Source organism: Schistocerca americana, chromosome 6 (assembly GCF_021461395.2).
Source record: "Schistocerca americana isolate TAMUIC-IGC-003095 chromosome 6, iqSchAmer2.1, whole genome shotgun sequence".
NCBI lineage: Eukaryota > Metazoa > Arthropoda > Insecta > Orthoptera > Acrididae > Schistocerca > Schistocerca americana.
In genome coordinates, this window is record NC_060124.1 from 145,932,412 (window position 1) to 145,959,630 (window position 27,219).

Sequence of the window (27,219 nt, forward strand, 5' to 3'; positions counted from 1 at the left end):
GTGTTGGTGATAGCTGAGCATTTGCTGATTTCATTGTTCAGCTTTGTTATTAAGTTTCCTTTGTATTCATTGTTTGTGACTATTTGTACTACGTATGCATTTATTTTTGGTAGACATCTGTGTGTAATGGATCTGTGTTTAGTTTGTGCAGCATATATCTAAGTCCTGCTTGTTTGTGTAAGTGTGTATGGTTTGATGTCTGGTTTATTATTGTGTCTGTTGTTGTGAGTTTTCGATACATGTCGAATATGTGTTTGTTGTTTTGAATCGTCATGCTTCTGTCCAAGAAATTTAACTGTTTTGCTCCTTTTCTTTTGTAAAATTTTCTTTTTCATGAACACATTTTATGGCTGCATTTAACCGGTCAGTTTTACTGCTTGGTTCATCTATCACATTCAGGATCCACTCCATCTAATCCAGTGCCGGACAGTGTGCTTATTGTGCATCAGTTTACTACATAAAGTTAATAAACAAAACAAATGAATACCACAGACAAATAGCCACAAACAATAGATACAAAGAAAACTTGGTAACGAGGCTAAACAAAGGACAGAAATTCAAAGAGAAAAGAGCAAACACCCAACTTTCAGTGACAGAAGGACAGGCTTCCACGTAAACAAACATACAAGGCACAAGAACACGAACACACAGTGTGACAAAGGAAAAAAATAAACAGTGACATACAGCCACAAGTACACACATATAATACCATAATATCTAATACTTTCAGAAAACAAAACATAAAAATAAGTCACCAAAGATATAAAGAGCTTGTAAGAGCCTGAAAGTACAGGACAAATCATTTAGCTTTCACTGAACACTTACACCAACACCAATATAAAATTACCATTGGAGACGCAGAAATGGAAAATTTAATTATAAAAAAACGTAAAACACCTTCCTATCCTACAAGAAAATTACCACATTCATAAAGTCATAACAGAAAAGAAAAAACACACAAATGATAAAATTAACCAAATACCAAATCATATATTTTGCGTCCATATTTACAGAATGATCACAGAAAATGCTTTATAAATAAAAGTGAAATATGTCCAGTAAAAATGCTCTTTAATAATTTGCAGTAAGCTTTGTAAGAAAAACCAATAACTACTGATAAAGACTTTACATATACAATTGTCATCATTAAATCTTGCATGCTGGGTGTTCCGCAACATTTTTATTTCTTTTTCTTGTTTTAATGGTTAGTCTACTGATTGTTTTGATGTGGCTATCACGAATTCCAAAACCAAACTGACCGTCATCTGTCACATCCTCAGTTTTCAATTGCATTATTCTGTATTCGATGAGCCCTCTTCCACGCACTTAAATGTGATTTGCGAATGATCAATGTAGATTCTTGTAAGCAACTTGAATGCATGAGCCATTAAGCTGAGTGTGCGATAGCTCTTGCACCTATCTGCCTTTGCTATGGCTCAAATGGCTCTGAGCACTATGGGACTTAACATCTGAGGTCATCAGTCCCCTAGAACTTAGAACTACTTAAACCTAGCTCACCTAAGGACATCATACACATCCATGCCCGAAGCAGGATTCGAACCTGCGACCGTAGCGGTCGCGCGGTTCCGGACTGAAGCGCCTAGAACCGCTCAGCCACTCTGGCCGGTGCCTTTGCTATCTTCGAGATTCTGTGGATGATGTTTTCCCGATAGTCTGCTGATATGTCCCAAGCCTCGTAGGTTGTACACACGAACCTGAATAGTCATTTGGTTTCCATTTCCCCTAATGATCTTAGAAATTCTGAAGGAATATTACCTTTCCCTTCTGCCTTATTTTTCACTGTCTTCCAAAGGTCTGTTAAGCTCTGATTCTAATACTGGGTCCCCCATATCCTCCATATCGATTCCCATTTCTTCTGCACGCTTTCCACGTATCCTCTTTCTCCTCTGCATTTAACAGTGTAATTGTCCTTGCACTCTTAATGTTGCCACTCTTGCTTTTAATTTCCCCCAACGTTGTTTTGACTTTTCTATATACTGAATCAGTCCTGGCGACCGTTTCTTTATCGATTTCTTCACATTGTACCTGCAGTCATTTCGAATTTGCTTCCCTTCACTTGCTACTTATTTCATTTCTACGTGACGTACATCTGAATTTCCCTGACCATGTTTGTACTTCCTCGTTTCTTTGACCGGTTGAAGTATTTCTTCTGTTACCCAAGGTTTCTTCGCCGTTACATTCCTTGTAACTATCTTTACCTGCCCAAATTCTGTGACTCCTCTTTTTAGAGATATCCATTCCTCATCAGCGGAGCTCCTTGGAGTGGTATTCAGTATCGCAGTATCTAGAGCCTCAGAGAACGTCAAACGTACATCATCACTCTTCACTGTTTTAGTAGCCCTCTTTTTTCCACGTTGATTCTTCCTGACAATTAGCTTAAACTTCATCTAGCTCTTCATCATTACTAAACTGCGATCTATATTTGCTCCTAGATACACCTTTTGGTCGAATATCTGATTTCGGAACTTTTTCCTCACGATGAGGTAATACAATTAGTATTTTCCTGAGTTTTTTTACCTTTTCCAAGTATAACTTTATTTCTGATGAGAATAGCCCAGTCACAGAACCATTAACGGTGACTCAGTTCCTGCGCTAAGTTCCTCTTCACAATGAATTCTACTGCTCATACTGATCAGATCAAACATCTGTCTTCTTCCCGTTTCACTTCACTGATGGTCACTACATCTACTTTAAGTTCCGTTTTCAGACTGTCTAGCTCCTCTACAACATTCAGAGTTTTGACATTTTACTCCAATACGCGTAAAATGTTACCCTTTTGTTGGTTTTTCAGTCTTTTTCTGATGGTCACCCACCACTTAGTGTTCACATCTTCGAGAACCCAATGGCAACTAACAATGATTGCTTTGATATGTTAGAGAGCATCATCATCTCAGTTGCTTTCTCGATCGCCATGCCGTTGATTAATGTAATCCTCCCAACCTTAAGGAGAGTTTCCCATGTCTTACGTCAGAGGAAGATCCAATCTTTTACGGCTGATCTTCCGCCCTCCTGTTAGGAGGCTGTTGTGATGTTTGACTTTATACGCCGGAAATCATTAGCCGCTGACTGATGTCACAATTAAAGTGCTATGCTTAGAAAACATTGTTTCGAGGCCAGAGGTGTTTAGCAAATTGTTCATCAAACACTCTTTTCTTTCTGCAATATAGTATTATGTTAAAAACATCCTCAGTGTATTTTTTTCTGGAACGATACAGTCTTTTTTATACATTCGATATTGATTCGAAAGTGTTAAAATCATAATTTTTACATGAATAAAAGGTTGCAATTACTCGTTTGTCCTTTTGAAATCTGTGTTTCCTCTCATCTGGTCATAAGTTTGAGGGTGCACTTCCACTTCAGTTCAGAAAAATCACCATATATTCGCGTCGAGATCTTTTGATTTTAGCTAAATTCTGCAAAACACTTCACTACTGATCTGGCAAGAACAGCATGTTTATCTTAAGAGAATTGTCCTTACACTGTTTGTTCACTTTGTGCCTCTTGTCTGTTATGTGAACACAGGGTGCTTCAGATAATGAGTGTCTCTGTGTAACTTACAAAATAATAAGCCAAACAAATATTTCTTTAGACAAGTAACGTAAGAAGCGTTACTCGTTATCCAGAGATACGAATATAGTTTGTTCAGATGTTATGCAGAGTTTTATTGCAATGAGTTCTATTTTTTATCATGTAGATAACGCTGTTTTTAAATAAATGGTATTTAAATCCAATTTCTATCAATTTTAGTTAAAGAGCTAGAAATGTTAAAATTTTTAAGGGTGGATCTCACATGCTGTACATAAAACTGATTGTGTCAATGAGTGACGATCTTCATCAATGCACTGTTCGACTGTTGGACTGAAGACACTATACCTACACTGCAGATCAGAATGCACAAACAAAGTAAGTCTGGTCCGGGGGACACTGACGTGGAACAAACACGGAGTTGCTTTCTGCGAGTGGTCCGTGAATAATTTCGCTCTGCACGGCTTACAAAGTGTCATGTTATCTGATGAATCCACGCCCGTAAGTCATGGTGCAGTGAACCATCGTAAAATAAATTACTAGACCACAGAAAATCTTACATGGGTCCGTCACGTCTCTCGTCCAACGAGTTGGTCCATGTGTGGTGGGGAATCCTTGGAGACGAAATCATCGATCCACACTGCTTTGTATGTACTCTGACAGGTAAGATGCATCGAACCCTTACCACGAGGTGACAAAAGTCGTGGGATAGCAATATGCACGTTTGTAGATGTCCGCAGTAGCGTGTAGACAAGGTTTAGTAGGGTAGCGCATTGACGGAGCTGTCATTTGTAATCACAAAATTCACCTGGAAAGGTTTGCGACGGGAATTAACAGACTTTGAACGTTGAATGGAGATTGGAGCTAGACGCGTAGGACATTTCACTTCGAAACCGTTAAGGAATTCAATATTCCGAGATCCACAGTGGCAAGAGAGCACCGAGAATACCAGATTTCAGGCATAACCTCTCACCTCGAATAGCACAGTGGTCGACGGCCTTCACTTAACGACCGAGAGAAAGGTCGATTGAATAGAGTTGTCAGGACTATCAGAGAAGCAACATAATACGGAGTAACAACAGAATTGAATGTGGGTCGTACGACGAACGTATCCTTCAGGACAGTGCGTCGAAATTTGGCGTGAATGGGCTATGGCAGAAGACGACCGATGCGAGTGCCTTTCCTAACAGCACGACATCGCTTGTGACCGTAGCGTTCGGATCCTAGACGAATATAAAACCGTGGCCTGGTCAGATGAGTCCCAGTTTCCATTGCTAAGAGCTGATGGTAGGGCTCGAATATGGCGCAGACCCCACGAAGCAAAGCTTCCAAGTGGTCAACAAGGCACTGAGCAAGCTGGTAGTCGCTCCGTAATGCTGTGGGCTGTGTTTACACGGAATGGCCTGGATCCTCTGGTCCAACTGGACCGATCATTGACTGTAAATGGTTATATTCGACTACTTGGAGACTATTTGCAGCCACTCATAGATTTAATGCACCCAAACAATGATGGAATATTTTTGGATAACAACACATCTTGTAACAAGGCCAGAATTATTCGCGATTGATTTGAAAAACATTCTGGACGATTGGAGCGAATGATTTCGCCATCGAGATCGCCCAACATGAATCCCATCGAACATTTACGGGACATAGTCGAGAGGGCATTTCGTGCTCAAAATCCTGAACCGGTAATACTTTCGCAATTATGGGTGGCTATAGATGAAGCTAGGCTCAGAATTTCTGCAGGGGACTTCCAACGACGTTTTGAGTCTATGCCACGTCGAGTTGCTGCAGTACGCCGGGCAAAAAAGACGTTCGACACGAAATCAGGACGTATCCCATGACTTTTGTCACCTAAGTGTATTATAGACAGTGTAAGTGCTCTGCATGAAAATTTCTTGCTAGATACTAGAGAAGAAATTTGCTGACAGATTAAAACTGTATGACTGGCCGAGATTCGATCTGGGGACCTTTGCCTTTCGCAGGCAAGTCAGCTGCCGACTGAGCAACCCAAGCACGACCAGGACCTGTCCTCACAGCTTAATTTCCGTCAGTACTTCATCTCCTATCTTCCAAACGACATAGAAGTTCTCATGCTAAACTTGCAGGACTAGCAGTCCTGGAAGAAATGCTGGTCACTTGCCCGCGAAAAGCAAAGGTCCCGAGTTTTAATCAACAAGGAAGTTTAATAACAGCACACACTCAACTGTGAGGTGAAAATCTCATTCTGGGAGATATTAGAGGCCGTATGTGGATACAGCACGACGTTTGTCCGGCTCATTCCAAGTTTGGCGTGCTTTGAGAACTAGCAATGAATTTGCTGGAATATAGTTACGACGCCAGTGTCCTCAGGAATGATCCTCATAGTCTTCCCATTCGATTTAACACCAGTGGCCTAAGATTTATTTGGTACTTAAAGAATCGTGTTTATGTCGTCGAATCCACAACCCCAGATGTCTTCAAACAGTGCGTCAAGGGTGCTTGTCGCTCCACGACGCCAGCAACTTTACGTCCAACATGTTGCATCCATCTATAAACCTTTGAACGTTTCTAGGTCCTTGACTAAAATTGATAGAAATTTTATTTTGCTTTGATCTCATTTAGTTTAAATGCACTACCGGCCATTAAAATTGCTACACCACGAAGATCACTTGCTACAGACGCAAAATTTAACCAACAGGAAGAAGATGCTGTGATATGCAAATGATTAGCTTTTCAGAGCATTCACACAAGGCTGGCGCCGGTGGTGACACCTACAACGTGCTGACATGAGGAAAGTTTCCAACCAATTTGTCATACACAAACAGCAGTTGACCGTCGTTGCCTGGTGAAACGTTGTTGTGATGCCTCGTGTAAGGAGGAGAAATGTGTACCAACACGTTTCCGACTTTCATGAAGGTCGGATTGTAGCATATCGTAAAGCGGTTTATCGTATCGCGACATTGCTGCTCGCGTTGGTCGAGATCCAATGACTATTAGCAGAATAGGGATTCGGTGGGTTCAGGAGGGTAATACGGAACTCCGTGCTGGATCCCAACGGCCTCGTATCACTAGCAGTCGAGATAACAGGCATCTTATCCGGATGGCTGTAACGTTTGCAAGACGACAACCATCTGCACGAACAGTTCGACGACGTTTGCAGCAGCATGGACTATCAGCTCGGAGACCATGGCTGCGGTTACCCTTGGCGCTGCATCACAGACAGGAGCGCCTGCGATGCTGTCCTCAGCGACGAGCTGGGTTCTTGAACGGCAAAACGTCATTTTTTCGGATGAATCCAGGTTCTGTTTACAACATCGTGATGGTCGCATCCGTGTTTTTCGACATCATGGTGAACGCACATTGGAAGAGTGTATTCGGCATCGCCATACTGGCGTATCACCCGGCGTGATGGTATGGGGTGCCATTGGTTACACGTCTCGGTCACTTCTTGTTCGCAGTGACGGCACTTTGAACAGTGGACGTTATATTTCAGATGTGTTACGACCCGTGGCTCTACCCCTCATGCGATCCCTGCGAAACCCTTCCATTTCAGCAGGATAATGGACAACCGCATGTTGCAGGTCCTGTACAGGCCTTTCTGGATACAGAAAACGTTCGACTGCTGCCCTGGCCAGCACATTCTCCAGATGTCTCACCAATTGAAAACGTCTGGTCAATGGTGGCCGAGCAACTGGCTCGTCACAATACGCCAGTCACTACTCTTGATGAACTGTGGTATCGTGTTGAGGCTGCATGGGCAGCTGTACTTGTACACGCCATCCAAGCTCTGTTTGACTCAATGCCCAGGCGTATCAAGGCCGTTATTACGGCCAGAGGTGGTTGTTCTGGATACTGGTTTCTCAGGATCTATGCACCCAAATTAGGTGAAAATGTAATCACATGTCAGTTCTAGTATAGTATATTTGTCCAATGAATACCCGCTTATCATCTGCATTTCTTCTTGGTGTAGCAATTTTAATGGCCAGTAGTGTACATTAGCTAACTGACAGAAAAAATTACGTTCTACTTAAAAAATTATAACTCGTTGTAGTAGCTCTGAAAAACATATAAATTAACTCCGGAGAAAGAGTAACAACTCTTCTGTTTAACAATTTAAATAATTATACCATTTATTTATTATTTTGTTAGCTACAGAGAAAAGCTCCTTATCTCAAACACCTCGTACAATTGTTGCGAACCTTATAGTACATTCATTTCTGTTCTTTGTGTGTGTGTGTGTGTGTGTGTGTGTGTGTGTGTGTGTGTGTGTGTGTGTGTGTGTGCACATGTACGTGTATGTGGTTGTGTTCATGTATTGCTTGAATGTGTGCTTTTCAGTATGAATTGTAGTGTGATGGCACATATACTTCAGAGTTGGTAAAATTATGTTAATGCATTGGGGGAGTGGTGTGTCACTCTTGGGGGGCATAGAGACTGCTGATTGTTGAAAGTGGATCAAATAACTATCAGGGAATAGATAAAGGATGAGCAGGAGAGGCAATGGGGGCGAGAGATGATTGGATTTTTGGTCAAATGTTTGAGTGGAGAGAAAACAAGGTTCCCTATGTGTATCGACGGCACCGGCCTTGCCGTCAGATCACCGAAGTTAAACGCTGTCGAGCGTGGCCGGCACTTGGATGGATGACCATCTGGGCCGTCATGCGCTGTTGCCATTTTTCGGGGTGCACTCAGCCTCGTGATGCCAATTGAGGAGCTGCTCGACCGAATAGTAGCGGCTCCGGTCAAAGAAAACCATCATAACGACTGGGAAAGCAGTGTGCTGACCACACGCCCCTCCTATCAGCATTCTCATCTGGTAATGGAACGACAAGTTTCTCTCGGACACTGACAGCTGTTGCACAGGATCTGGCGGACCCAATGGTGTGCGCCCACTGAGCCACACCTCCAGCTTCCTACTATGAGCGCCCTCTGCCGCCACAATATAGGACGGCCGTCGGCAGCCACTCACGCCTCTTGTTCTTGAAGCCGTTACGCTATGACACCTTCCTTCATGCTTAGGACAGCGAGCCTCATCCTAGTTGCTATTCTATGAGCTGGACTCTAGATCTTGGGGTTATTTGTAATTAGTCTTCATTCGCTTGGAGAAATATAAGTTAAGTAAATCTTCTGTTTGTTGTGTTAACTTGTTCAGAAATGGTTCAAATGGCTCTAAGCACTATGGGCCATAACATCTGAGGTCATCAGCCCCCTAAACCTAACTAACCTAAGGACATCACAAACATCCATGCCTGAGGCAGGATTCGAACCTGCGTGGTTTCGGACTGAACCGCTCGGTCACAGCGGCCGGTGTTAACTTGTTTGCTAATTATTTCTGCTCTTGTGTTGCTTTCCTACAACGACAGTTGCAGCACCACTCTGTAACACATCTCCCCTTACCATAGTGCAGGAAGTCGTACACAATACCCCATAAATTATATAATGGGCTTCTATCACAATTTTCATAGCCAAGCGACGAGGGGGAAATGGACAAATGGGGTATCAAACTGACCAGCATTAGGTGTAGTTTTGAAAAATAATTAATTGCTTGAAGGCAACCACTGTGATTGAGAAAACATTAACTAGTGGTTTAAGAGAAAATTACGCAACGGATTTTTGCTAATTTTCATACTCAGACTAAGAGTGGGAAATGAACAAATGCTATAAAACTGAGCAGCCTGAGGTCTAGCCAGAAAAAAAAAGAAACGTTTCTTTGCTTGAAAGTAATCATGCTAGTTATGGAAAACGTAATTAGTGGTTTGAGGGAAAATTTAAATATTTTAAGAGGAGCTGCTGCTAGCTATGTAAATAAAGTGTCAAAAAATTCATCTTTTCAAGTCATAGCAATTTTTGCATTAAAAGTTGCACTGGTGTGATATTTAACTGCGAAAACGTCTTCCTTAAAATCAAGTACAAAAGTCGAGTAATTTTGAAAGCAGGAAAGCAAATGAAGTGTCAGAAAGATCACGCTTTCTGAACGAAACTTGAAAATAAATAAAAAAATTGAATAAGAAAATGGTCAAATTTTTTGTGAAATGATTTGTGTAACAGTAAGTAACGAAAAGTTAGGTTATGTAGATCGTCCTGTCCGCTGTTGTGCGGCCTTGACGTATTTCTGTCATCTATGCCCGAAGGCTAAAAAAGTTCCAACAGTTTTTCAGTCTCAAAATATTTTTAATAGAGCGTCATTCAAATATCAGAAAAGGCAATGTGTTTTCTCAGTCGACAGCTGGATTTTAGCTTTAGAGATAGTTTGGTGCGAGTTTTTTTTTGGATTTGTTCTGATTATCATCTATTGACTTGATTTTCTCTATTAATTGAAGCAATGAGTTTGCCATACACAATTGCTCTTTAAAGGCTTGCCATATAAAGGCTTGGTCTTTAAAGCGTTTTCTTTGCAGCTTTACTTTCGTGTGTATGATAATTTCCGTGATAGATCTGTTTATTCTGATTATTTTCAAGTTTATGGAAGAAATATTTATAAAGTTTATGTGGAAATGGCCACATTAAGAAACTTATTAGGCTAGACTACATGCTCAAGGATGTGAGTGTTGAACCGGAAAGCTTTAATGACGTTGCCAATCTGTATTAGATCTTCCAAACACTGCTAAATTAATCCACCGATTAATGTTTGGTTTAAACAGTTTCATATTCTGTGAATTAGTATGGTTGCAACTCTGATGGTGGGCATACTGTAGTGTTTTTATTTTTTTCTGGGTAATTATAAACAAAAAGTACACCAAGTTTCCAGAATGAGATTTTCACTCTGCAGCGGAGTGTGCGCTGATATGAAACTTCCTGGCAGATTAAAACTGTGTGCCCGACCGAGACTCGAACTCGGGACCTTTGCCTTTCGCGAGCAAGTGCTCTACCAACTGAGCTACCGAAGCACGACTCACGGCCGGTACTCACAGCTTTACTTCTGCCAGAACCTCGTCTCCTACCTTCCAAACTTTACAGAAGCTCTCCTGCGAACCTTGCAGAACTAGCACTCCTGAAAGAAAGGATATCCTCGAGTTTATGCCAACAGTGTAGGCCGATCTCAATACGAGCAGATGCAATACAATGGACGGGCACAGAAGCACTTACCGAAGGCGAGCGACACAAACCAGATGATGCCGATGGCCGTCTTGGCGCGGCTGGTGGTGGAGTTGAAGCGCAGCGGGAAGCAGATGGCGTACCAGCGGTCGATGCTGATGAACGTCAGCGTCAGCACCGATACCGCCACCGACACCGTCTGCAACAGAGAGAGGGACCCGCCGTCGCTCTGATCTGTGATGCAAAGCGGCACAGCCCGTGGGCGCTGTCTTCGTAAACATCTACCTGAATATCGCTGCACATTGCATGGCGGATCGTACATCGTACCAATATTAGCAACTTTCTTCCTGTCACATTTGCATATTGAGCGAGCTAAAATGACTGTATGCCTATGTACATTCCCTAACTTCTTATCTTTTACTCATGAGCCCTGCGTAAGGAAAATGTTGATGGCAGCCATAGCACAGTTTGAATACCGGTTATTTTAAATTACTGAATTTTTCCAGTACTACTTCATCTACATGATTACTCTGAAATTCACAACTAAGTGCCCTACAGAAGGTTCGTCGAACCACTTTCAAGTTACTTCTCTACCGTTCCACTCTGGAACAACTCGCTACAGAAACGAACACTTAAATCTTTCCATGTGAGCTCTGATTTCTCTAATTATGCTGATCATTCCTCCCTATGTAGATGGGCACCAACGAAACATTTTCACACTCTGAGGAGGAATTTGGTGACTGAAATTTCATAAGAAGATCCTGCCGCAGCGGAAAACGTATTTCTTTTAATGACTGCTACCCCAAATCGTATATCATATCCATAGCAGTCCCTCCCTTATTTCGCCATAATACGAAACGCGCTGCCATTCTTTGAACTTTTCCGAGTCCTCCGTCAATCCTGCCTGATGTGAATGCCACACTGCACAGCAATATTCCAGAAGAGGACGGACAAGAGTAGTGCAAGCAGTGTCTTTAGTAGACCTGTTACATTTCTGCCAATAAATCGCAGTCTTTGGTTTGCTTTCCCCGCAATCGTTCCAATTTAAGTTATTCGTAATTGTAATCCCTAAGTATTTAGTTGAGTTTACAGCCTTTAGATTTGTGGGCTTTATTGTGTAACCCAAAATTTAGAGGATTCTTTTTAGTACTGATGTGAATGGCATTACATTTTTCGTTATTTACAGTCAATTGCCACTTTTGCCACTTTTTGTACGATACAGATATGTTCTAGATCTCGTTTTTCAGTTTTTCAGTTCGTCTGATGGCTTTACAGGACGGTAAATGACAACATAATTTGCAGACACTCTAAGAGGGCAGGTCAGATTGTTTCCTAAATCGTTTATGTAGGCCAGCGACAGCAGAGGACCTATAACGCTTCGTTGTGAACGCCAGATAATACTTTTGTTTTACCCGATGACTTTCTGTCTGTTATTACGAACTGTGACTTTTCTAACAGCAAACCACGAATCCATTTGCGCAGCTGAGACTATACGGTATACGGCATGCGCACGTAATTTGATTAGAATTCACGTGTCACAGACATTGTCAAAAGCCTTCTGGAAATCTAAAAATGCGGAAATAATTTGAGGATCCTTTTCGATAGCACTCATTACTCCGTGAGAATAGTGAGGTAGTTGCGTTTGGCAAGAATGATGTTTTCTGAGTCTGTGTTGACTGTTTGTCAATAAATCGTTTTCTTTGCGGTTATTTATAATGTTAGAACAAAATATATTTTCCAAAATCCTGCTGCAAACTGACGTTAGTGATATTGGCCGGTAATTCAGTGGATTACTATTATTTCCTTTCATGGGTACTGGTGTGACTTGCATAACATTCCAGTCTTTGGGTACCGATCTTTTTACGAGCGAGCGATCGTATACGATCGCGAAGTATGGAGCTATTGTATCAGCATGCCCTGACAGGAACCTGCCTTTCTTGTTTTAAGCTGCTTCACTAAACCAAGGATATCTACTTCTAGGTTACTCATGTTCGCAATTGCTCTTGGTGAGGATTCTGGAATATTTATTTCGTCTCACTTTGCGAAGGAATTTCGGAAAGTCCTCTTTAGTAATTCTGCTTTAGTGGCACTGTCATCAATAATATCACCAACGTTATCGCACAATGAAGGTATCATTGCGTCTTGCCAAGATTGCGTCTCCCCACGATTGGCGATCTTTTACAGAGGCTCGAAATTTAGCGCGGGCTTCAATGCGAGATGCTTATAACAGATTCCACAACGAAACTTTGTCTCGAAACCTGGCAGAAAATCCAAAGAGATTCTGGTCGTATGTGAAGAATGTTAGCGGCAAGAAACAATCAATGCCTTCTCTGAGCGATAGCAATGGAGATACTATCGAAGACAGTGCTGCTAAAGCAGAGTTACTAAACACAGCCTTCCGCAATGCCTTCACAAAAGAAGACGAAGTAAATATTCCAGAATTCGAATCAAGAACAGTTGCCAACATGAGTAACGTAGAAGAAAATATCCTCGGAGTAGTGAAGCAACTTATATCACTTAATAAATGAAAATCTTCTGGTCCAGACTGTATACCAATTAGGTTCCTTTCCGAGTATGCTGATGCGCTAGCTCCACACTTGACAATCATATACAATCGTTCGCTCGACGAAAGATCCGTAGCCGGCCGCTGTGACCGTGCGGTTCTAGGCGCTTCAGTCCCGAACCGCGGTCCTGCTACGGTCGTAGGTTCGAATCCTGCCTCGGGCAGGGCTGTGTGCGATGTCCTTAGGTTAGTTAGGTTTAAGTAGTTCTAAGTATAGGGGACTCATGACCTCAGATGTTTAGTCCCATAGAGCTTAGAGCCATTTTTGAAAGATACGTACCCAAAGAATGGAAAGTGTACAGGTCACACCAATATTCAAGAAAGGTAGTAGGAATAATCCACTTAATTACAGGCCCATATCATTAACGTCGATATGCAGCAGGATTCTGGAACATACGTCGAAGAAAACATTCTATTGACACACAGTCAACATAGGTTTAGAAAAAATCGTTCTTTTGAAACGCAATGAGCTCTTTATTCGCATGAAGTGTTGAGTGCTATTGAAAAGGGATTTCAGATCGATTCATGGATTTCCAGAAGGCTTTTGACACTGTACCACACAAGTGGCTTATAATAAAATTGCGTGCTTATGGAATATCGTCTCAGTTATGTGACTGGATGTGTGACTTCCTGTCAGAGAGGTCACAGTCGCAGTAATTGACAGAAAGTCATAGAGTAAAACAGAAGTGATTTCTGGCTTTCCCCAAGGTAGTGTTATAGGACCTTTGATGTTCCTTATCTATATAAACGATTTGGGAGACAATATGAGCAGCCGCCTCAGGTTGTTTGCAGATGACGGTGTCGTTTATCGACTAATAAAGTCATCAGAAAATCAAAACAAATTGCATAACGATTTAGAAAATATATCTGAATGGTACGAAAATAACGAAATGTGTAAGGTCATCCACATGAGTGCTAAAAGGAATCCGTTAAACTTCGGTTACACGATAAATCAGTCAAATATAAAGGCCACAAATTCAACTAAATACCTAGCAATTACAATTAAGAACAACTTAAATTGGAAGGAACACACAGAAAATGGTGTGGGGAAGGGTAACCAATGACTGCGTTATATTGGCAGGACACTTAGAAAATGTAACAGATCTACTGAGGAGACTGTCTACACTACGCTTGTGCGCCCTCCTTTAGAATACTACTGCGCGGTGTGTGTGCCTTACCAGATAGGATTGAAGGAGTACATCGAAAAATTTCAAAGAAGGGCAGTACGTTTTATATTATCGCGAAATATGGGGGAGAGAGTCACTGAAATGATACAGGATTTGGGATGGACATCATTGAAAGAAAGGCGTTTTTCGTTGCGAGGGAATATTCTCACGGAATTCCAATTACCAACTTTCTCCTCTGAATGCGAAAATATTTTGTGGAGACCGACTTACATAGGGAGAAACGATCACCACGATAAAATAAGGGAAATGAGAGCTCGTACAAAAACATATACACTCCTGGAAATTGAAATAAGAACACCGTGAATTCATTGTCCCAGGAAGGGGAAACTTCATTGACACATTCCTGGGGTCAGATACATCACATGATCACACTGACAGAACCACAGGCACATCGACACAGGCAACAGAGCATGGACAATGTCGGCACTAGTACAGTGTATATCCACCTTTCGCAGCAATGCAGGCTGCTATTCTCCCATGGAGACGATCGTAGAGATGCTGGATGTAGTCCTGTGGAACGGCTTGCCATGCCATTTCCACCTGGCGCCTCAGTTGGACCAGCGTTCGTGCTGGACGTGCAGACCGTGTGAGACGACGCTTCATCCAGTCCCAAACATGCTCAATGGGGGACAGATCCGGAGATCTTGCTGGCCTGGGTAGTTGACTTACACCTTCTGGAGCACGTTGGGTGGCACGGGATACATGCGGACGTGCATTGTCCTGTTGGAACAGCAAGTTCCCTTGCCGGTCTAGGAATGGTAGAACGATGGGTTCGATGACGGTTTGGATGTACCGTGCACTATTCAGTGTCCCCTCGACGATCACCAGTGGTGTACGGCCAGTGTAGGAGATCGCTCCCCACACCATGATGCCGGGTGTTGGCCCTGTGTGCCTCGGTCGTATGCAGTCCTGATTGTGGCGCTCACCTGCACGGCGCCAAACACGCATACGACCGTCATTGGCACCAAGGCAGAAGCGACTCTCATCGCTGAAGACGACACGTCTCCATTCGTCCCTCCATTCACGCCTGTCGCGACACCACTGGAGGCGGGCTGCACGATGTTGGGGCGTGAGCGGAAGACGGCCTAACGGTGTGCGGGACCGTAGCCCAGCTTCATGGAGACGGTTGCGAATGGTCCTCGCCGATACCCCAGGAGCAACAGTGTCCCTAATTTGCTGGGAAGTGGCGGTGCGGTCCCCTACGGCACTGCGTAGGATCCTACGGTCTTGGCGTGCATCCGTGCGTCGCTGCGGTCCGGTCCCAGGTCGACGGGCACGTGCACCTTCCGCCGACCACTGGCGACAACATCGATGTACTGTGGAGACCTCACGCCCCACGTGTTGAGCAATTCGGCGGTACGTCCACCCGGCCTCCCGCATGCCCACTATACGCCCTCGCTCAAAGTCCGTCAACTGCACATACGGTTCACGTCCACGCTGTCGCGGCATGCTACCAGTGTTAAAGACTGCGATGGAGCTCCGTACGCCACGGCAAACTGGCTGACACTGACGGCGGCGGTGCACAAATGCTGCGGAGCTAGCACCATTCGACGGCCAACACCGCGGTTCCTGGTGTGTCGGCTGTGCCGTGCGTGTGATCATAGCTTGTACAGCCCTCTCGCAGTGTCCGGAGCAAGTATGGTGGGTCTGACACACCGGTGTCAATGTGTTCTTTTTTCCATTTCCAGGAGTGTAGGTGTTCGTTCTTTACGCGCGCTATACGAGATTGAAATAATAGACAATTGTGGAGGTGGTTCGATGAACCCTCTACCAGGCACTGAAATGTGATTTCAGATTATCCATGTAGATGTAGTAAATGTAGATGTGTGCTTTATATACGACCAGAATCTCTTTGGGTTTTCTACCAGATTTTGAGACAGAGGTTCGTTGTGAAAACTATTAAAATTCTCTCACCGAAGTTCGTGCTACATTTCGAGCTTCAGTAAAACTCGTCTTTCTCTCAAGGAGTGCCATTTACCTTACCCGAAAATTTCTGTCACACCTACGTCTATGCTATACGGGTCTATTACGATCCTACCAAAAAAATGGCTCTGAGCACTATGGGACTCAACTGCTGTGGTCATTAGTCCCCTAGAACTTAGAACTACTTAAACCTAACTAACCTAAGGACATCACACACATCCATGCCCGAGGCAGGATTCGAACCTGCGACCGTAGCAGTCACACGGTTCCGGACTGCGCGCCTAGAACCGCGAGACCACCGCGGCCGGCCGATCCTACCAGAGCGCCTCTGAATTAATTCGAAGGGTGTTCCATGCCCAAACATTGGAACAGAACTGGGTGCATCTGCTCTTTGTATGAGTTTTCCTTTACAGACGCACGGCACTGTCGCACAGCCCTTTCAACAAGTCTTCCATTGACCTTCGCCCATTTCATATGGCTTCTTAGGGTTACCCATAAATACGAGGTCTATTTTTTTTCGAGATACGATTGGTCGCGCCATTAAAACTATAGTGAAAATCCGATGAAGATCTGTGTAGATGTGTTGTGCAGAGTCACTAGTGAGGCCGTCGGTCGCGTCACGTCGCACTTTTCAATTCTGTGCGCACAGAGAGCGCGTGAAGAAGCCCAAAAGAACAGAGCTTCCCGCCAAGTGTGAAGTGCGTGCTGTCGTTCGATTTCTTCTAGCTGAGGGTTGCAGCATGAGTTCATGGTGCCCACATAACGTAATTGTTATGCGTTACAGAAAAGTGCGGAAACAGTGCAGAAACTGAAGCCAGCCGTACAGATGTTCATGATGCAGGTGGTTAGGGAAAAAAGCCAGTATTAGGCGATGGTCTTGTTCAGCGAGTGGAATATGCGATACAAAAAACTCTGCTACTAAGGGCAATTCAGAACAAACGAAGAGCAATTTTTTCATCAGGCACTGATGAAAATGCTCAGCTGTGCATTGCAGCTGCAACATTCTCGATTGGAAGGCTTTGATCTCCCACCACATAGCCACCATACTTGGCTTCCTCTGATTTTCATCTCTTCGGTCACACGAACCGCCAGCTATGAGGACAGCATTTTTGCACAGACAACAAACTGCAGATCAGCGTAGAGAATTAGCAGAAAGCACAGGTTACTGCCTTCTATGAGGAGGGTATTGGGAAGTTGGTACCACGCTACGACAGGTGTCTAAGTTGGAGCATCGACTATGTAGAGAAGTAGCTGGAAGCTGTATCCAAGTTTTGCCATTAGAAAATTTCTTATATTCAATGTGGTTTCCATTTCTCTAGTGATAGAATCTTCAAAAATAAAATATCCCTCTTAAATATTTGATGTGATGTTCACCAGTAGCCGTGTAATCAGATGATATACGGTTGATTTTTTTTTATCGGCATTGTATTATAGAAGGAAGGAAGGTAGGAGACGAGATACTGGCAGAAGTAAAGCTGTGAGTACCGGCCGTGAGTCGTGCTTCGGTAGCTCAGTTGGTAGAGCACTTGCCCGCGAAAGGCAAAGGTCCCGAGTTCGAGTCTCGGTCGGGCACACAGTTTTAATCTGCCAGGAAGTTTCGGCATTGTATTATATTTACCCATATTTGAAGAGACCCACCACTCATTAAGCCAAGTGATAATTTTATCGAAGTCTTTCTGCAATTCCTTACATACTTGACTCGCATTCGGAAGGACGACGGTTCAAACCAGCATCCGGCTATCCTGATTTAGGTTTTCCGTGATTTCCCTAAATCGGTTCAGGCAAATGTCGGGATTGTTCCTTTGAACGGGCAATGCCGACTTCTTTCCCCATCCTTCCCTAAGCCGATGGGACCTCGCTGTTTGGTCCCCCCCCCCTCCCCCAAACCAACCGGCCGACGATAATTTGCTGTACACAATTACGTCACCGAACAATCAAATAGTGCTGCTGAATCTGTCAGATAAATCATTAAGACAAGGTATTACAAAATCTTTGCCTCAAGACTTCTTGGAGTGACAGATCACATCGTGGGGAACAACTTTTGTTAGACATGAAATGTTCGCTGACATTTTCTGTCGATGGTGGGCGTCCTTTTGTATTGCTTTTGCGCCTGAGAGGCAGCAAGGCGCACGCACTCTGTGGCGCGCTATGAAGTTTCTGTTGCCTATAATCATCTCCAGTGTGGAAGGGATAAACGCAGCAAATAAAGTTCCTGATTTGCTTCTCAAATATCTTTCTTCGCTTAGAGACACTCGCTCTTACGGTTTTCCATTTGAAATCACTCTACGAATTTGCGGTTGTAGATAGTCTGCAGACACTGCCAGTTAGTTGAAATCGGTCGTCCCAGTGTCGCCTGGAAACATCAGCAAACATTTTACCAAACGTTGCTCCCCACGCGCTGGACACTTGATGCGAAGACTTTGTAATACCCTCTATGTATTGAAAAAACTTTAGAATGGCTCTTATGATCGCTTTGGCGCACATCCGGCACCACTTTCGCTTCTGTAGAACATTCACCGTTCTGTAAGGGGCTGTCAAGTGAAAACGAAACACATGGAAAGAAATAGGTAAATCGTTTATTATTTCAAAAGTAATAGCGCAACTGTTAATACAGTTACTTCACTGTGAGGCAAGGCGGTCAATACCGTCATCGAAAAATGGTTGTGGTTTCCTACGGAAATATGATTGTACACAGGCGTGTATCTCTTCGTCCGAATCAAACCGACAGCCACGACTGTTCTCCTTCAGTGATCCAAAAATATAGAACTCGCACGGGGAAAGATCGGGACTGATCGAATGATATGTATGGGCTTCCAAGCTCAAGTGCTGCGGCACAGTCGAAACAACTTTGTCAACGTATCGAATTTATTGCCGTGCAACAGAATGGTATCGTTCGTCGACATTCACGGGCGTTTGGACTTGATGGAGCGCTACAATTACTGCAAAGTGTCTACGTACCGCCGTGCGTTAATTTTGGCGTCGCTTTCCAGAAAGTAATGAGCAGAGAGTCCCCTGCAATCAAAGAAAAGGCTCATCATGACTCTCCCGCAGCTGTCGTGCACGGCTTTGGATGTTTACCGGTGGGAGTGAATCCATATGCTTCCATTGTTGGCTCTCATGCTTGCTCTCCGGCTCAAAATAATGACACCATGCTTCGTCTCGTGGCACAGCTCGGGGCAGGAAACGATATTCTTCACTATGATGCCACTCCATGTGTTACAAAGATGTTGACATTCTCTTCAATTACTACTCCTCCGTCAGGGTTTGGGGAACACATTTTATGGAACATCAGATGTTCAGATGATGGGGTGAGTGGTATCGTGACTGATACCTAACATGAGCCGAATGTTTCCGACCGACCGCTGTCGGTCATTCATGCCGACAGCATCCACTGCAGCAATGATTTGGTAATGCCACTGCGAGCCTGTCCTGGCCGACTGCTGTCTTTCAAACATACCAGAAATCAAACTTCCTGGCAGATTAAAACTGTGTGCCGGACCGAGACTCGAACTCGAGACCTTTGCCTTGCGCGGGCAAGTGCTCTACCAACTGAGCTACCCAAGCACGACTCACGCCCCGTCCTCACAGCATTCTGGATACCAGAAATCTTTTATTGCACGCAAAAACAAGCGCATGTGACATATCGTGTTCCTCACACACACACAGCAGATGTTCCGGAACGAATTTCACTTCCTGACATCTCCCGCTTTCAGAAACAGCACTACACGTCGCTGTTCGTCTTCCAAGGCCTCCATAGTGAAGTGCCACGCTCACACTACTCGCTAACCTCACGTCGAGCACGTGAAACAGACAAATAGCACAGCGGTGAACGTTCGCGCTGTTCCTCCTCGATTCCCAGTAACAGCTCCTAAACACACACCTACCTACACTATGTGATCAAAAGTATACGAACACCCCCAAAAACACACGTTTTTCGTATTAGGTGGATTGTGCTGCCACCTACTGTCAGGCACTCCATATCAGCGACCTCAGTAGTTATTAGGCATCGTGAGCGAGCAGAATGGGGCGCTCTCAGACTTCTAATGTGGTCAGCTGTTTGGGTCTCACTTGTGTCATACGCCTGTACGCGAGATTTCCACACTCCTAACCATCCCTGGGTCCACTGTTTCCTATGTGACAGTGAAGCGGTAACGCGACGGGACACGTACAGCTCAAAAACGTACAGGCCGACCTCGCCTATTGACTGGCGGAGATCGCCGACAGTTGAAGAGGGTCTTAATGTGTAATAGGCATACATCTATCCAACCATCACACAGGAATTCCAAGCTGCATCAGGTTCCACTACAAGTAGTACGACAGTTAGGTGGGAGGTGGGAAAACTTGGATTTCATGGTCGAGAGACTGCTCATAAGCCTAAGCCACACATCGCGCTGGCAAATGCCAAACGATACCTCGCTTGGTGTAAGTAGAGTAAACATTGGACGATTAAACAGTGGAAAAACGTTGTTTGTAGTGACGAATCACGGTACACAATATGGCAATCCGATTGCAGGGTGTGGGTATGGGCCGGCCGGGATGGCCGACCGGTTCTAGGCGCTACAGTCTGGAACCGCGCGACCGCTACGGTCGCAAGTTCGAATCCTGCCCCGGGCATGGATGTGTGTGATGTCCTTAGGTTTGTTAGGTTTAAGTAGTTCTAAGTTCTAGGGGACTGATGACCTCAGAAGTTAAGTCCCATAGTGCTCAGAGCCATTTGAACCATTTTTTGTGGGTATGGCGAATGCCCGGTGAACGTCGTCTGACAGCGTGTGTAGTGCCAACAGTAAAGTTCGGAGATGGTGGTGTTATGGCGTAGGCGTGTTTTTCATGGAGGGGGCTTACACGCCTTGCTGTTTTGCGTGGCACTTTCACAGCACAGGCCTACACTGATGTTTTAAGCACCTTCTTGCTTCCCACTGTTGAAGAGCAATTCGGGGACGGCGACTGCATCTTTTAACATGATCGGGCATCTGTGCATTGTGCACGGCTTGTGGCGGAGTGGTTGCACGTCAATAACATCCCTGTAGTGGATTGGCCTGTACAGAATCCAGAACTGAATCCTATAGAACACCTTTGGGATGTTTTGGAACGCCGACTACGTGCCAGGCCTCATCGACCGACATCGATACCTCTCTTCAGTGCAGCACTCCGTGAAGAATGGGCTGCCATCCCCCAAGAAACCTTCCAGCACCTGATTGAACTTGTGCCTACGAGAGTGGAAGCAGTCGTCAAGGCTAAGGGTGGGCCAACAACATATTGAATTCCAGTATTACTGATGGAGGGCAGCACGAACTTGTCATTTTCAGCCAGGTGTCCGGATACTTTTGATCACATAGTGTATGTTACTAACGTCCGCGCCAAGCTCGTGACATAACGCCTCGTTTTCATTTACTGCCCCTTATATTTGTCAAATATTCGTCGAGCCAATCATGTATTTGGGGAGAGGGGTATTTGGTAGGGTCGTATGTTTGTTAGTAATTGACGGTGTGGTATTGTGTCGAACGCCTTATGGCAGCCTAGAAGAGAGAATCTACCCAATCACCTGCATGTATCGTTTATCCGTTTACAAGACGTCCCTCGTGTTTGGCATGAGGGTTTCTTTTTTTTTCAAGACATCGCTGATGTGTTTCGCATGAGGCTTTTTTTTTTCTTGTAGCGAGGGAGAGAGAGAGTGGGGGGTTGGGGGAGGGGGAGGGAGGGAGAGAGAGAGAGAGAGAGAGAGAGAGAGAGAGAGAGAGAGAGAGAAACTTGTTTGCCTCCAGAACGTTATAGTTTCTTAGCTTAGTGTTAGCTCTAGGGTACTCCTACATACAGACTTCAGTGATATTGTCCTACAATTTTCTGCTTACGATCTATTTGCGCTCTTTTCCCCACACTGGACTAATCACTGCGGAACCGATTCTCGAGGGAGCAATAAATATAAAACCCAATCGGAATTCCTTCACGCCTTGATGCCTTGCTCGCTTTCACGATTTTCAATTATCTTTAATACCAGTAATCCTATTATCGATATCAGCCATTTGAGAGTCTTTTTTGGGGTCAAAAGTTGCTACGGTAGTAGCCTCTTGTGTGTATACATATTGAAACATAAAATTTAAAATTTCTGTTTACTGTCCGTTGTCTTCAGTTTCGACACCAGTCAGATCCGTGAGTGACTGAGTGGTGGGTTTGGGTCCGTTCATTATCTTTACATGTGTCCGGAACTTTGTAGGAATTTCTGATCAATCTTTGCCAGGGTCTGACTGTGACAATTATTGTGGGGGCTCACGCATGGCCGTTTTTACATATGCACAAGTTGCTATCAACTTTTCAGTAAGCCTGCAATCTGTTTTGTAGCGGAAGTATAGTATTATCTGTTTTCGCAACCAAAGCTTCTGCTGCCGCCAGTCAACAGGAAAGACAATGAGTAGCCTGTAAGATACAGGATCTTGTACTTAATTGAAATCATGGAACAGCATGGATCGAAACATAGTATCAAACCTCATTCTTATAACATGTAAAGGATGGCTTTTCACTAAGACACAGATTTACAATTTGCCAAGCAATCAACGCTACCATCTGACGATGGGCTCATGCCTGAAACTAGTAACGGTACAAAAAAATCGTTTCCAAAAATCTGGGGATGGTTTCAGTATTTCCTGCTGTGTAGTTTACGAAAACAGCTGCGGTGTGTTGTAGCCATAACAGATAAAACAATTCATGATGCTTAAGAGGTGAGAGTATAGTGCACTGAGTTTTTTCATTACTTAATTGAATATCGTTAAGCCGAATTTAAGTCTTTGTCTACAATCTTAATGGTTTTACGTTTTTTATTACGTTATAAGTACTAAAATATTCAATATTTATTATCTATATGGAACAAAATTACCTTCTCTAAATTTTCTGAAGATAATTGGGATTGTGAGTAGCGTTAATTATAAGTGTGATAGCTGTGAACAGGTAGAGATTCTTGGAAAATAAAAATGTGTGTTGAGAAATTAATTCGTTCTCTATCGTTCCAGAGGGTACTGTTCGTTGGTTTCCGTTTCATTTCATGGCAGTGACACCGCTGCTGTGTATAGTATCTGCAGTTGTCTGCTCTTCCATTTTGTGCTAGAGTCGGAGCTGGTTGTTTTCGTTCCATTACTATCCGAATATCATTCTAAATGCGTTAAATTTAATTCGACTTCAAGCAATCCCACTGAATTAAACGGTGCTAACGACACATGTGTATCGTTAGGATAGCACATCTAAAGTTTATTATATTTGGAAACAGAACTATTAACGAAGTTCTTCTTTTCACAAGGGTATATTCCACTTCAGTGGTCTTTATTGATGGAACTTTTCTGTATGGATTACTTCCACTGACCTTATGAATAAGACTGCGCTTTCTTTCTGTTTGTCATATAATCATTAATACCGGATAGTTCAGTAAAGGTTATCGGCGCGCTAGGTATCTTACGCCACCGGCCTTGTCGCAGTGGTAACAGCGGTTCCCATCAGATCATCAAAGTTAAGCGCTGTCGGGCTGGGCTAGTACTTGGATCGGTGACCATCCGGTCTGCCGAGCGCTCTTGACAAACGGAGTGCATTCAGCTCTTGTGAGGCAAACTGAGGAGCTACTTGATTGAGAAGTAGCGGCTACCGTCTCGTAAATTGACGAATGACCGCGGGAGCGATGTGTTGCCCACATGCCCCTTCATATCCGCATCCAGTGGCGCCTGTTGGCTGAGGATGACACGGCGACCGGTCGGTGCCGTTGGGCCTTCCAAGGCTTGTTCGGACGGAGTTTTAGTTTAGTTTTAGGTATCTTACAAGAGGCTGTACGAATTTTGTTCTTTTAATGTAAACAAGTTTTGACAGAGTACAGACTGTGAATATTCGTAAAGAACCACATCTATCTTTTAAGTTTCTAAGATGCGTGCGTCTTTTGAAGATGATTTGGATAAGGTTTCAGTCAAATTACCATACAGAGCTACCCCTATCGAAGTCCTGTTATGCGACCAGCAATGCTATATCCGGTTTTCGGAAACCACCTGCGAGATTTTAATATTCTCTTGCTCGCCACGCGCCCACAGAAAAAATGAACAGGTTGTAACAATGGAAAACTGTACAGAAATGCAGGAGGATCTGCAGCGAATTGACGCATGGTGCAGGGAATGGCAATTCAATCTCAATGTAGAAAAGTGTAATGTGCTGCGAATACATAGAAAGATAGATCCCTTATCATTTAGCTACAAAATAGCAGGTCAGCAACTGAAAGCAGTTAATTCCATAAATTATCTGGGAGTACGCATTAGGAGTGATTTAAAATGGAATGATCATATAAAGTTGATCGTCGGTAAAGCAGATGCCAGACTGAGATTCATTGGAAGAATCCTAAGGAAATGCAATCCGAAAACAAAGGAAGTAGGTTACAGTACGCTTGTTCGCCCACTGCTTGAATACTGCTCAGCAGTGTGGGATCCGTACCAGATAGGGTTGATAGAAGAGATAGAGAAGATCCAATGGAGAGCAGCGCGCTTTGTTACAGGATCATTTAGTAATCGCGAAAGCGTTACAGAGATGATATAAACTCCAGTGGAAGACTCTGCAGGAGAGACGCTCAGTAGCTCGGTACGGGCTTTTGTTAAAGTTTCGAGAACATTCCTTCACCGAAGAGTCAAGCAGTATATTGCTCCCTCCTACGTATATCTCGCGAAGAGACCATGAGGATAAAATCAGAGAGATTAGAGCCCACACAGAGGCATACCGACAATCCTTCTTTCCACGAACAATATGAGACTGGAATAGAAGGGAGAACCGATAGAGGTACTCAGGGTACCCTCCGCCGCACACCGTCAGGTGGCTTGCGAGGTACGGATGTAGATGTAGACCTTTTTGTAGGAGGTTTAATGCAGTTCAGTTTTGTACGGGGATTCGTTTTCGCTAGGAGCCTTAGGTTTCGAGTTATGCAGGACAAACGTACGAAAGTGACCTTCAGACGCACCTCCACCCTCACTCGTCTCTCACAAGTCAGGATATCTAGCACGTTGTTCGTGGCGCTCGCTCCTACCACTAAAAAAATTTCCTGCTGCACAAACTATTCTCGATATTCGACTTTTTTTCTCTCTGTTGATTGGTCTGTTAAACTACCACAGCAGTCAGTGATTTCATTAACATTATTAATTTAAACGTGCCTGTGACAGTAATGAAAGAGAAACGACTTTTGTAAATGTATACGTTACCCTAAAAGTAATTGCGTTGGCAATCCATTCAAACTTAACCCTTACTAGCTCAGTAGTTTCGTAGTCAGAACGCATGGAGAATACTTTTGACATAATTGTTTATTTTACTCAGCAAAAAGTAAAAAAATTATTAGGTAAAATTAACAGAAACGTCAATTTTACGCTCTATAAATGCCCGATTAAGCCAGTGACGTAATATGGACAGTCAATGAAGACCAAAGAAGGCTGAATGTGGTAAATAGTTCGTGCAGTCAAAATTTTTTGTACGGTGGTAGGAGGGAGTGACATGAACAAGGTACTAGAAATTCTGACTGGTGGGGCCTGAGTGTGGGAGTGAGAGGGTCATTTGAAGGTCACTTTCGTAAGTTTTTCTTGAATAACTGAAAACAACGGCCTCTAGTGAAAACGTATCCCAGCACTAAATTTAACTACATTAAATGTCCTGCATAAAAGCTCCGGTACATTTTTTCCGTAGGACCAATAATTAGCACGTAGCGAGTAAGAGAAAACTTAAATATTACTCGTGGTTTTTGAAGGCTACATGTGACATTTCGGGTTGCATCAAACGACATCGGTAGGGGCAGCTGAATCACCTATTATGTTTCATTTTAATTTTATCTAAATTATTTCTTAAATTGCATTCCAAATTGTAAGTAAATGAAAATGTGATTGGAAATACGAAGGTAGAAAAATTAAAAAAAGCTTGTACATTAAAAAAATTGATAATTTGCAGATTTGTATTAATTATTCTATTTTTGAAGCCAATACTGCCAGTCGCAAGCTCGTGAAGTAGAATTCTATGAGAGACATCAAGGCAACTTGTTATATGGAAGAGATCATGGAGTGGTAACAGTAAGAAATTGTTCGTATTGGAAATGCATGTTGTTGTTGTTGTTGTTGTTGTTGTTGTTGTGGTCTCCAGACCTGAGACTGGTTTGATGAAGCTCTCTATGCTACTCTTTCCTGTGCAAGCCTCTTCATCTCCGAATAACTACTGCAATCTACATCCTTCTGAATCTGCTTAGTGTCTCCCTCCACGCTTCCCTCCAACACTAAATTGGTGACCCCTTGATGCCTCCGAAGGTGTCCTATCAACCGATCTCTTCTTATAGTCAAGTTATGCCACAAATTCCTCTTCTCCCCAATTGTATTCAGTACCTTCTCATCAGTTACGTGATCCATCCGTCTAATCTTCCGTAGCATCACGTTTCGAAAGCTTCTAATCTCTTCTTGTATACACTGTTCACCGTCCATGTTTTGCTTCCATACATGGCTACACTCCATACAAGTACTTTCAGAAAAGACATCCTGGCACTTAAATCTATACTCGATGTTAACAAATTTCTCTTCTTCAGAAACAGTTTCCGTGGCATTGGCAGTCTACCTTTCATATCATTTCTACTTCGACCATCATCAGTTATTTTGCTCCCCATATAGCAAAAACCATTTACTACTTTAAGTTTCTCATTTCCTAATCTAATTCCCTCAGCATCCCCTGATTTAAATCGACTGCATTCTATTATCCTCGTTTTGCTTTTGTTGATGTTCATCTTATTTTCTCCTTTCGAGACACTGTCCAGTCCATTCAGCTGCTCTTACAGATCCTTTGCCGTCTCTGTCAGAATTACAGTGTCGTCAGCAAACCTCAAACTTTTTACTTATTCTCCATGTATTTCAATTCCCACTCCAAATTTTTCTTTTGTTTCCTTTACTGATTGCTCAATATACGGATTGAATGACATCTGGGATAGACTAAAACCCTGTCTCATTCCCT

At 43.5% G+C, this 27,219-nt stretch overlaps 1 protein-coding gene across 1 annotated transcript in view; it reads right to left on the bottom strand.

The window, feature by feature from the left end:
- Positions 1-10,874, bottom strand: part of LOC124620014 (orexin receptor type 2-like) — a 144,868-nt gene extending 133,994 nt beyond the window's left edge. Inside the window, exons 1-2 of the mRNA XM_047146680.1 lie at positions 10,868-10,874; positions 10,618-10,800 (exon numbers count right to left, since the gene is read on the bottom strand). Coding sequence (XP_047002636.1) covers positions 10,618-10,800; positions 10,868-10,874 — 190 coding nt within the window. The remainder of the gene's footprint in view (positions 1-10,617; positions 10,801-10,867) is intronic.
- Positions 10,875-27,219: the final 16,345 nt, after the last annotated feature.